At 43.5% G+C, this 12,603-nt stretch overlaps 2 protein-coding genes across 3 annotated transcripts in view; one reads left to right on the top strand and one right to left on the bottom strand.

Moving 5' to 3' along the window:
- Nucleotides 1-8,478, top strand: part of lef1 (lymphoid enhancer-binding factor 1) — a 45,965-nt gene extending 37,487 nt beyond the window's left edge. For both annotated transcript variants that reach the window (XM_087807010.1, XM_087807019.1), the window contains one exon: nt 6,800-8,478. In XM_087807010.1, coding sequence (XP_087663136.1) covers nt 6,800-6,879 — 80 coding nt within the window. In that variant the 3' untranslated portion in view covers nt 6,880-8,478. The remainder of the gene's footprint in view (nt 1-6,799) is intronic.
- A 721-nt stretch (nt 8,479-9,199) lies between these two features.
- Nucleotides 9,200-11,776, bottom strand: hadh (hydroxyacyl-CoA dehydrogenase). Its single transcript, XM_087784046.1, has 8 exons — nt 11,598-11,776; nt 10,610-10,738; nt 10,344-10,501; nt 10,153-10,279; nt 9,996-10,085; nt 9,723-9,795; nt 9,510-9,626; nt 9,200-9,361 (listed from the first exon to the last, which is right to left on the bottom strand). Exons 1-8 carry the CDS (start codon nt 11,712-11,714, stop codon nt 9,243-9,245), a joined length of 930 nt encoding a protein of 309 aa, XP_087640172.1. The 5' UTR covers nt 11,715-11,776; the 3' UTR covers nt 9,200-9,242.
- Nucleotides 11,777-12,603: the final 827 nt, after the last annotated feature.

Raw genomic sequence — 12,603 nt, 5'->3', positions numbered from 1 at the left:
GTTGGAAAATAGTGCCGCCATCTAGTGGACTCTGACAATAATGACACTGCTTCATGAAGCGTCATCAGCACATCACTACCCATGATGCAGTTCTAAGCTCAGACTCCGATGCTAACCTCGACCAATCCTGAAGGTCGATCCTCACGTCGTCCTTCATTCCACACTTCATTCATTTTTTAAATCAGAGAGTATTCACTGTATTTAACAACCCCAATACATGTTTTTACATTTTTGAAAGTGTTGATGAATTAATAAAAGGATAATTAATTCATTTTGTTTATATGAAATATATATAAATATAATATAAAAAAACTTAATTATCGTAATATTGTTTACTAGGATACCGTACATATATTCAACAGCACTGTATTCATTAAGTTTTTTTAAAATCATAGTAGTTAATCTAATTTAATGTTGATATTTCAATAACTAAAGTGAGTTTAAAATCAATATGATTATGATTGTATTGACATTTCTTTTTGTTGCGATACATTTCCGCCTGCTAGATGGCATCAGTCATTGTATGTACTTTTAGCTAAAGAAACGCTTAGATTAGTGTTGACTGAGGACGAGAGGATACAGTGACTCCAGCAGCTTTTAAAGGCTGATGTTTGGACATATTTTGGTTTAAAAAAACAAATGAAAGTAGTTACGACTTCGTCAGGGTCATGGGGTCTGATAAATTCTGGAACACCAGAGTCAAGTACTCGACAATACTACACATATATCCTCGTTACTACAGTATCAAAATATATAATATATATTGCCATCGATTCTGGACAATATTAGTTAACATTTTTATCTTTACATTTTTCAGACCATGGTTGATTGTTATCTGGTCTACACTCAAACAAACTGTCACGCTTACTTCACTATGATGTATATTGTGTCTCGCTGGGTCGCTGTCCAGGGTGTCCTTGCCGCATAGCGATCAAACGAATGGGGAAGGATTGTGTGGAACGAAGCCTTTCGCTGCTGTGTGAAGTGCTGTGGAACTCTCTGGCTTCAATTAGCCCAAATTCAGCCTCCTCAGCGTCTCCTTCCCCGAGTTGTTCCAATTTGTCTCCGAGCCTGCGGGGGCCACGGCGGCCCCGCCACCCCCTCTTATTAGCCAACCCGGGATAATTGGGGAAGGAATGTGTATCTTGAAACTAACTCTGGGTGTAGCTCACAGCAACTTTTTTTTTTTTAACCGACATATATATATACAAGAAGGAGCGACGATTGACTGGCGGACGCGGTTCAATCGTGGCTCCGAGGAAAGAGGAAGCGTTCATCACCACACATCCTCCCACCGACTGACCTCCACAAAGCTCCCACTGTGAGCAGAAACGACCTCCTCAGCACTTTGGTGCACGAAACACGCCGAGGCTGTCAAGTGCGGTGTCATCCGAGGAGAGAGGCGAGGCTTAAGATTCCCGGCACAGATCCTTTCGTTCTAATTACTGAGACCGTCCAGCTGCGTTCTGACATCACAAACGGTGGGAGAAGTCGTCCTGGATTTTACAAAAACTCGATGGTAGAGAGGGTCTCGGCCTGAGGGGGTCAGCAGAGAGAGAGGTGCCGGTCGAAGAAGAGGAAACAACCCTCATAACTGACGCAGCCTTGTTTTGACTAGCGCTTGTTTAGAGTCACGGGTCTATTGTGAGGAGGTCTGGGCCAGCTGCAGCAACAGCATGAGGGTCCCGGATCACATTTTTTTAAGGGGGGGGGGGGATGGGGGGGTGGGGGATCTCGTCCACTTCCGCCCTGGGACTCTCTCCTGCCCAAGTCATTGACCGACTCCCTTGCCGTGTCTCGAATCGCATACTTGCGTACTCAAAGTTAGTATTTCTAGTGCCTCTCAATTCTTAGTATGCGAAATTTGCACACTAAATTGGCGTACTAAAACACCCACAAAACGGAGTATAGTTCGATAGACACTAAACACCCTAAAGTGCCGCCATCTTAATGATGTTTTAAACGGAAGTTACATCATATATAAATGCATATATATTCATATACTTACAGGTGCATTTTGAGCAGCAGTAGAATAATGACACGTCTTCGGTGCTGATACCAGCTTAAATGTCTTGCGAATATTTCCTTTCTCATATTTTTTCTTTAATACTTTTTCCAAACTTGCAAAACGTGCTGCCAGCAGGTGGCGATAGCGTTCAAACAGCTGGTTGAAACCATCGTTAAATAGAAGTAGAAGAAGCTGTCGCGTCATTTCCTGTTAGTGTGTAGCAGCAGTGTTTGATTTGAGACATACTATCTGTGGAGAATTTGCGTACTAGTTAGTACGTACACTATCCTGAAGCATACTAACTTCTAGTATACTAAGAGGTATGCGATTTGAGACACAGCACCGGTGATAACGGCCAGACAGGAAGAGGAAATCGGGGCTGCAGGAAGTTGCGTTTATTTGTATTCGTCTGGACGTTATTAAAAGAGTCCACACCTTGACCCCCCCCACCCAACCCGGGGCCCACCACCCCCCCCCCCCACTCATTTTCTGCCTCTTTGCTCCGCTGGTGAATGTGATCCTTTGAAGCCAGACCACAGAGGAGGGAGTCGTCATTGTGCCTTTGAATGTGCCGCCTCCCTCCTCCTCCCTCCTCCTCCCTCCTCCCTCCTCCCTCCTCCTCCGTCCTCCTCCCTCCTCCTCCCTCCTCCCCGGCCCCCAGACAGAGTTGTGCCGGGGCACGGGGCCAGACTTCAGCTGCCCGGGGGCCCCCAGCGATGCCGCCTCTGATGTGGGCGATACTTCCCCCCTTCCTCCCCCCTTCCTCCCCCCTTCCTCCCGCACTAACCTGCACTAACCCACCACATGCCTGAACCCCGTCTCCTCTGACCACAACCAGGCGACACCCCTTCCCTCGACGGTTCAATACCTGCTTCAGTCCCACATGTTTTGTTTTTTTTAAAGAGACGCTTTCATCTCCAGAGCTGTAGGAAGTGCTGAGTGGGCAAAATATGAAGTTTCGCTCTCGACTTTCTCCTCCATTTATGTTTTTACAACCGCGCTTTGTTTTTATTCCTCCCTCGGGGTCCTCGTGAGCGGCAGCTTAAAAGTCCAGCTGTCAAAAGGTGTCACTGGGAGAGACTGTTCCTGCAGGGGTCAGCGGCACCCCCCCAGTCGGACCCTGAAATGGGTCGCACCTGTGGCTGCTTTACACCTCGAGCGGCGCAACAGGCGCTCACGAGAAGATCACGCGAGAAGGTTGCAGGGTCACTTCCCCGATGTAATGTTTCTCTTTACTCACCGGGTTTACTCTGGATACTCCTGTTTCCTCCCACCAAAAAAAAAAACCTTCAGAGGGTTTGAGCGAGATAATCTTCTGACGAATCAACCCAAATAATGATTTTAATTAAAACATATAAAAGCTGTCTTTAGTGACTTGTTTTCTCAAAATAAGCAACGTTTCGTGTTTAAAAAAGCGTCTTTTGAGCCGCAGAGGACAATAAACGTTTTTGTGAGAGGAAATAAAAGTGAGTAATCAGTCAGTTTTGACGATTATAAATGCGATGAGTTTAGAAGTTTGCTCCGTGTCTTCACGTCTTGACTTTCTTGACCCCGAAAAAAAAGAGGGTCTTTGATCAGGATTGAGGTCCTGATTGAACTCTTCACCTCCTTCTCGGACTCTATTCGTCAGCTGAGCTTTTTAGCTGGTGAACGGCGAGGAAGAAGGAGGGATGGCAGGAGGAGGACTTGGGGAGGAGGAGTGCGAGGAGGTTTAGGGGGGCCGCCGAGGAGGACGGACCCCAGCTGCGGCTCCTTTGATTCGGCCTTGGAGGTGAAAGCGGCGATTGAGACGTGAGGTTCTGCCAGTTATCATAACCTCCCACACTTCAAACGAGAGCTGGCCCGACCCCCTTTTTTTTTTTCTCCTCCTCCCTCCGAACCTCCTCTCACCCCCTTGAACAGAGGAGCGTTTCATTTCCTGCAACAAAAAAAAAAGTCTCAGCCGGCATTCCTGAGCACGAGGAGGAGGATGGGGAGGGGGGACGCCGCTCAATCCAAGTGTTTGTGTCGGGCCCGGACCTTGTGAAGCGCTGGCCCGGTGCCCCCTATGACCACCGCGAACACCCCCGCTGAGACCACCAAGAGCACACACTCACTCACGCCCGCAAAACCTTTTCCCCCGGCAGGAAAGGCCGGAGCGTTTCATGTCTGCACTGGGGGAAGAAAAAAAAAAAAAAAGGTCCAGGAAAAGGGGAGTCGTGGCGGGCGAGCAGGTTCTGAGCTCAGATGCAGGGATGAAAGAGAAGGTAGATAAATAGACCAGGTCCAGCTTCGCAGTTTTCTGCTACAGTGTGGAGGCGTCACCGTCACCCCGAGTCTGACGGAGAACTGACAAGAACGAGCGACTCGTTTGACCCCCAAAAGATTTAGACTAAGGGTTGGGATTATTAGTGATCTGTTCCTTTTTAGAGTTATAGACAAAAGCGTTTGTTCATTTTAATGTAGCGACTGGAGCTCAGTTGTATTTATCTTGATCTTCCTCCAAAAGGAAACTTAAAATCATCCAAATACCTTCATACTGCTCGTCCGTAACCTCTTATGTCGAAGACTCGACAAAAAAATTGTTTAAAAAAAAAGAAGAGATACTTCAAATGTTCGTAAAAACCTCCAAATATCTTGTATTTCTTGTATGTTTCGTTGCATAGACTCGGATCTCTTTACCACTTACAGTAAGGTGTGATCAAGTATTATCACATGATTTCTGACAATTAAACTTACAAATACACAACATTAAAAAGCAAGAAAGAATTATTGAACCGTAAATAATTGAGGTTATTTAAAGGTGTGGCCCGGGGGCCAAACGTGGACATGGGACTGTATTTATGGGACGGGCCATAAAACTGAAAGAAGACTTACTTTTATATATATATTTTTTCATTACTAGTTAAATTCTCAACTTGACTTGTTAAAGGGTTTGTAGAACTACTTTTCTTGTCGCTAAAAATAAAATGGAAAGAAAACCTAACAGATATTTGAAAAATGTATTTATTTTATACCATATTAAGTTTTGTCAAAAGTTAAATAACATGCATTTAAGACATCTTAGTATATCAACCCTTTTTTTTTATTAGTCACACCTCTAATTAATTGTGTTTTTTTCTACAATGTACATCTCATAGACTTATTACTATATATTTTTATTTTTCCTTTTTCAAGCCTTAAAACGTGCTCTCTTTATTATTATTTTCGCGTGAACTCTAGACATAAAACTTAATCTTTGTTAAATACAAACTGTAATAAAATCAAAATATCAAGATTAATGTTTAAAATATGTGCATTATTGATTGAAAATATGTTTTAAAAGGTTGTGATAGCAAATCTTCCTTCTTATCTAATGGTTAACATTTTAGTCAGTTGTGTCTTTGTGTGTGTGTGTGTGTGTGTGTGTGTCCAAGTGTGTGTGTGTCCAAGTGTGTGTATCTCCTTCTTGTCTTCACTAAACATCCGTCTCTCGTGGCAGGAGACATCCGTCCACCTCACCTGCACTTTGATCACAGATTCTATTTGAGGTCTAAAATAAACTCCGCAGCTTGTCAATAACGCACGCCAGCGCCGTTCTCGTAGCCGAGGCCGAGATCACAAGAGGAGAGACCAAAATAAAAAAAAACTCTCGCGGCATCACTCTTGATTTCTTCATCAGAGAAGCTTTCCAAATGTTTCTCCCGAGGCCTGTGAAGTAGATTGAGCTGTCAGATGTTGCTCACCTGGAGGTCAGTCGCCGATCAAACCAAATATCGGTGCATAAATAAGACGATGAAAATAACATGAGGTGTTCTATTTTCCTGCTAGCGTCGTCTCCAGCTAGCTCGGCGTCACTCAGGTTTTTTGGTTCCCAAATTGCAGTTGAAGATAAATAAACTTTTCTTCAACATTTGCTCAAAAGTACATTCAAAATCCCTCCCAATTTAGCCAAAAACTGTGAGGAATACAGAATACTACATGTATTGCACTCGAAACATGTTTACAGATGTGTATTTTATTTTGCTAAAAAATTAAATAATCATGTTGTAAGTGTTGACAAAATGTGTTTAGTAAAAAAAAAACTACATTTTCATTGAAATATTTAGATTACAAAATGATCACCGCCCACTGAAAAAAGTTTTTCTGGTGATGTACTCTTGTTTACCATGACCCCGCCCACTCTACTGTGATTGGTGGCGCTTTGAGGTTTGTCACGGCGCGTCATCAAGCCAGGAAGTCTCCACCTCCAAGGGACTCGTTGTATGAACAAAGCGGGCGTGATTACAGCCGGCTGGAGGAGGAGTGAAGCCATTATTACGTCATAATGGACTCCGCTCTCGTAGCCTCTCGTTCGCCGAGATTTCAGACGGGGGGAGAACTTGATAAAGTAATAACATGGTCACGATGAGTGACTGCATCTTGGAGAGGAAGACTTCGATATTTACTACATCTGAGTGAGTCAGGAGAGTTGAAGTTGAAGTTTTCCTTTTTTTTTGCTGCGTTCAAGGAAACATATACGACCGAAAACTTCCGGACCGTGTTTGGCGCTGGAACCATTACGATTATGTGTGAACACCATGTCTCACACATGACGACAGAAAAAGTGCTATTTGATATGCTGTTATCTCTTTGTTTTTATTTCCACTTTTAAATACGAGAGGTGAAAGGTCACAGGACTGTTGGTGACATCATCGAGTTATATAAAAAAAAACTCGCCCAGAAGCACCAGAATCAGAACTTTTTGACCTTTCACCCCTCTGGAAAACGAAGTGGATTTCTCCGAGTTTCTTGTTTGTTGGACTCACGACTCACTGTCTCCCCCTGCAGGAGGAGGGAAGCGCACCAGTTTCTCCACATGCAAAGCGAAGGCAGCAGCTACGGGGCCTCTGCTGGAGATGGAGGCTTGCTAGATTCCATTAAAAACCTCCAAAACTGAAGCCTCCAGTTCTCCGAAGAACCCCTCCCTCTATTCCCTCCTTACTACTCCCACATCCTCACCTCTCACCACCACATCACCCCGACCCCCCAAACCACCACCACCACCCTCCGGGAAGGCGCCTGCTGTAGCGACACTGAACTGAACCAGACAATCACTCTCACCATGTTTCGTCCAGTCACCGCCGGCGAGCGCACTGCACTGAGAATCAGCCGCCCCCCCCCCACCTGGATGTGCTCCCCCCGCCACCCCCACCCCGACACCCCCCCAAAACAAACACTCCCATTCCTAAGTTATTGTAAGTTATTCCTTCCCCTCTGTTGTGTACAGTCATCGGACCGACATTCCCTCCACGCCACCGTCACTCTCACTGGATTTATCGGGGCGTCGCCAAAACTGACCAAAACACCTCTTTTTAAACGATTGCACTAAGGAAGACGGAGGGATACTCACATCGTCCAAAACGCATCGTCCACCATTTACGTTTTCGTCCGGGGACTCTCTCTTCTCTCTCCGAAATCTGTCTTCTCTTGGATTTCGGTGTATATTTTACTGATGATTCTACCATGTGTGAAAAATAAGCTCTGGACACAAGGAAAGCCATTCATCGCGGAAAACATGGTTTTTTTTTGATAACTATTTGTTACAAATCGTGCGCTCGCGTCTCGCGCAGATGTACATTCTCACTACGTGTACTTTTTTTTGGTTTGTTTTCCCACAGCCGTCCGCAGAGCGACGTCGGGACAAGACGAGAGCGAGGCCTATATTTTATTGTTCGGACACAAATGAAGCAGATATATATTTACCCAGCACTTGGCAGTCATTCTCTTTTCGTTGCGATGGACCTTTTCGTCTTTTCTCTCTCTGGTAGCTACTAGTGTGCTCTTTAGCCATGTCGTTGAGTTCCTGCGAGCATCTCTGTACAATCTTCCATTTGTTCTTTTTTTTTTTTAGTATTACTTGATGAAATGCTTTTTATTTTTATGTTGTGTCATATTTTTTGGGTCATTTTTTTTATTATTTTTTTTGTTGCTGTAGCTTCAACGAGTTGTCATATTTGAACGGTTTGTTTTGTTTTTTTTTAATGAAAAATAATAATAAAATAAAAAAAAGCGGCTGCGCAGCGGTAACAATTCTATGTGTGCGTTTGATGTTTTTTTTTACCGCATGACAGGAAAGAAAACATGCTTAAAATATAATTTCTATTGATGTAAGAACTTGTGGTTGTTATCAACATATTAACACTTGTCGTTTATTTCTCTTATCGTTTTATTTGTCGTTAAAAATGTAGCGAACTGATGTTTTCGACAAAAGGCCGTGGACCACGGGATCGAAGATTAAGGGCTTCAAACAGCCCCCGCACCAGACTTTTTCTGAGTCGCGTCATCGCAAAAGAAACAACAAAACAACGACAGATTGATAAACAACTCAGTTCAGAAGAGAGATGATTAAATATAGAAACCCGGATGAAGGCGTCATCGTCACAGGTGCGAGTTCTCTGGTCTTTTAAAAATAGCTCAGTGATTATTTTAAAGTCTGTTTGAGAAGAAAAAAAAAATCTCTTTAGTAAATGCAGAGGAAACATCAAAGGAGCTTCGCCTCATCAGACCTTTCAGCCTCTTGCAAGGAAGGTGAACAGCGCCCCCGTGTGGTCACCACCTCTCAAACACCGGGAAAAAAAGTTCCTTTTTTTTTTTCTACTGGTGTAAAATGTTTTCGTTCACTCGTTTCCTTCCATAAAACGTATATAATATAACCGTTTCAAAGCTACAATCACATTTAAAATGCAGGTGAGTTTTTAAGTAAGTAAGTAAGTAATTTTTATTTCTATAGCGCTTTTCCAGACCAGGGTCACAAAGCGCTTAAACAATCCAAACAATACTCAATAAAGTTTATACTTTAAAGGGCGGCATGTAGACAATTTTTATTATGTTTTAGAATCATGCAAAATGTTCCTTTATTTAATTACCGTTTTAATCGAATTTTTATTTAACATATATATGTGTTCTCTTGTATTTCAAACAGTTCTCATCACAAAAATATTGAGTGATATTGATTCAGTATAATAGCTTCGCTCTGACTGAGGGAGGATGAGATGTTCCCCAACTAGAGTGTGAAATGTAATCACCATAAAGAAATAAAGCAGTTCTACTGGATCATCTATGGGAGACGCTGGGGTCGACTCTTGAGTCTCTACCGGATGTCAGAGCTCCTCGGCGCTGTTGCCAACTATGAGGTGGGCTCTTATTTTCCCATCATGCAGTGCATCCATATTTCACAAAAAAAAAAGAGCACAGTGTCAGAAAGATTTATTCCCACTTCGGTCCTTCGTAGATTTTACTTGTACTTGTAAAATCCTTCTCCGGTCTTTTTTCCGAATTTGCCTTCCGACACCAGCTTGTTCAGAAGCTCTGACTGGCCGAAGAGAGGGTTATCGGGTTCCATGGCGCTCCAGCCTGCGAGCACACCGAAGAGGTCACCCACACATCAACGCTAACAACACATTAGCTAGCACAAGTCGTCCCCCCTTTATTGAAACTGTTCAACACAAATCCCCCACAAAATAATGACCATCTATTCATGATTTCTTTAAAATCAACTCACCGTCGATGATGAATTTCGCCGTGTCTAGTCCAACATAGTCCAGGAGCTCGAAGGGACCCATGGGGTAACCGGCCCCCAGTTTCATGGCGATATCGATATCTTCTTTAGAGCCATGACCTGCATGAAGGGAAGGTAAACACGCCTTTGAATTACTCTTGTTAACTTAAAAAAATAATAATATCGGATTAACTTGACCAGGGTAGTCGCACCGACCTCTCTCGTGCAGGCGGACGGCCTCCATCATGTAGGGGACGAGCAGGCGGTTGACGATAAACCCCGGCGTGTCCTGAACAAACAAGCGTCGACAACTATGAGAACGATTCACGATGGAGAGCAGATCATATCTGCAGGACTTCTATAATTAAACCTATGTACCATTTCCGCGCCATTTATTCCATCGTTATTGCACGGCACAAACACAAGGGGGAGCCATAAACCATGTTTTCAGTCTTGCCGATTTAACGCAAGTGTGTCAAAAGCCGTCACCTTGCAGGACACAGGAGTTTTCCCGAGAGCTTTGCTGAAGTTCAGGAGAGAATCAAACGTCTCTTGGCTCGTCGCAGACGTTCCGATCACCTGCGAAAATCAGCAGAAGAACTTTAAGTTTGAGCTGCTTTGAGTCGATCTTCGACGCCGACCGCACCTCCACGAGCTTCATCATGGGAACCGGGTTGAAGAAGTGGAGTCCGCCGAATCTGTCCAGGCGGCCGGTGGAGCTGGCGATGTCGCCAATGGGCAGAGACGACGTGTTGCTGGCGAAGATGGTGTGTCTGGAGACGGGAGGCGGGTCAGGGGTCGGAGCGCTTAAAGTTCAAAACCTGCCCCAGAACTCACGAGGCCGCCACCTTGTCGAGTCCACTGAAGAGGTCCTGTTTGATTTTAAGATTCTCCACGATGGCCTCCAACACCAGGTCCTGACCTTGGACCGCTGAGGCGGAGTCGGTCGAGGTGGACACATTCTGAAGAACCTTCTGGATGAACTCCTCCCCTGCCTGAGTCGATCCAGACAGAAATTAATAATTAAAAGTAAAAAAAAACACGTTTTTATTCAAGTGCGTCGAGTCATTCTGAAGGGGAACATCTGAAGGAGGAAAACGAACCTCTGGTTTATCTGCAAACTTCTTTTTGACGACCCGCTTCAAGCTTCCCTCGATCACTTTGACAGACTTCTTCAGGACATCTGCAGAGGTGTCCACCAGCGTCACCGTGTGGCCGGTCGATGCAGCAACCTTCCAGGGAATACGTAACATTCAGTAACTTTTATGACCAGCGTCTTAAACACAAGGTAAGAATGAATTACGATAACACATCAAATAAGCAACAGAAAATGTAAAAATCCCTAAAAAAAAACAACATTTGTTCTTCCTAAATGTGTTTATTTATAGTAAGTAAGTAAGTAATTTTTATTTGTATAGCGCTTTTACAGAACAGGGTCACAAAGCGCTTAAACAATCAAAACAATATTCAATAAAGTATATACTTTAAAGGGCAAGATAAAACTGAGAACACAACAGGAGTTTGTTCAGGCGTTTCCTTGATTTGTTTATTTAAATTATATAAAATATTACAAGCAAATAATAAACCGAGTGAATTACAGTAGGAACTTCATTCAAAAAGGTTAAAAAGTAGTAATAGTAATAGTTTTAAAACCTAGTTCAACTAGGTTACAACACTTTATAGCGTTTGAAAGCTCAGAAAGTAAAAACACGGCCAGTGGCGACACCTTGTGGCCACACATTGTAAGTGAAGTTTTAAAGTTGTAAAAACGATGTTTTATCAACTGGAACAGAAAATATATATTTCTTATGACCAGCACTTTAAAAAAAATAGACTCGAAACGGTTAAACAAAAGTTAACGATTTAGTTATTTAAACTTCAATCGTTGTTTTTTTGAACTAGCATAAGGTAAACACCAAAGTAATAAACTCCAACTAAAAGAGCACGTGCCAACTAACAATGACTGAAACACATACTGTTGAGAAAAGATGTCTTTAAAGTTAAAATGATTTAGAAAAACAAATGCATTCTGCAGTGTTTAGACAGTGAGTAGCCGGTTATTGATTAGCCACATGCTAACCGAAGGTTTACCTGCGCGATGCCCGCCCCCATCTGCCCCCCGCCGACGATCATGACGTTTTTAATGACAACATGTCGGACTGTCGACGACGAGAAGCTCCTGCAGATCTGCCGAGTGAAGAAGGCCATGGCTGTGGTGGTGAGGGTGAAGCTGCAGCAACTCTTGACAGCTCGAGGTAGCGGCGGCGGACACGGAGTGGTGGAGGAAGGACGATGGCTGATGACGTCATCACGTCGACGTCGCGTCACCTTTCACCCACTTAGAAAACTCTTGAAGGTCAGAATTTTAAATAAAAGTTAAAAATAAAATGTAGTCGTCCAGTTTTGAGACGTGTGGTGGGACAATAAATAAATAAAAAAATATAGGGAGAAGTCGGTTTAAAAATATATATATTTAAAGTGTTGTTATATATGTTATTAAAAATTATTATACACTATACGTATATGCCATACTTAAATTAATGCTAAAAGATAATCAAAATATAAAGTATAAATTACTAGCTTCATCTAAGAGCTTAAACGTTCGAATACACATTCAAAATCAACATTTCACTCAGACTGACACACTGTTTTCAAGACAAGCTTGGAACAGAATTAGAAACATGACACCGGTTATTTAAACGTCGGTTTGTCTGCCCTTTTCACACCTTGGGTCGTGGATCAAAAGAACGAAGCAGGGACACATCCGTAAGGGGGGGGCTAGGAGACAGGAACCCCCACCCAAGAACATTTGAATGATTAGAAAAGGAAACAAAGTATGAAGAACTCTCCACAGGAGATCGCGACACAGGGAGTTTGAAGGAACCAATAGGGCGATAGGGGGAGGACCTCTCGGTCCGGAAATTTGCCTTAAATATAGCGATGTTTCTACAGTTCGAGACCGTCTCTCCCGGAGCTATCGACCTGAAGAGCTGCCGGCAGAGAGCGTGTCCGATCGATCGTAAAAGCTTGTATTTTGTTTGACTTGAAGCGGCGAATAAACGACCCGTTACACTCTGCATTGACCATTTGTCTCCAT

The sequence above is a fragment of the Callionymus lyra genome, chromosome 1 (assembly GCF_982586985.1).
Source record: "Callionymus lyra chromosome 1, fCalLyr1.hap1.1, whole genome shotgun sequence".
NCBI classification, from domain to species: domain Eukaryota; kingdom Metazoa; phylum Chordata; class Actinopteri; order Syngnathiformes; family Callionymidae; genus Callionymus; species Callionymus lyra.
The sequence above is the reverse complement of the archived record's forward strand: the minus strand, read 5'-3'. Positions and strand labels throughout refer to the sequence as shown.

What these genes read in the sequence shown, in the direction of transcription:
- hadh (XM_087784046.1), bottom strand. Translation starts at nt 11,714, where the DNA reads ATGGCCTTCTTCACTCGGCAGATCTGCAGGAGCTTCTCGTCGTCGACA. An exon ending in CTCGACAAGGTGGCGGCCTC is followed by an intron (nt 10,280 to 10,343) that starts GTGAGTTCTGGG and finishes TCCCGTCTCCAG; the next exon opens with ACACACCATCTTCGCCAGCA. An exon ending in CGTCCGCCTGCACGAGAGAG is followed by an intron (nt 9,627 to 9,722) that starts GTCGGTGCGACT and finishes CCCTTCATGCAG; the next exon opens with GTCATGGCTCTAAAGAAGAT.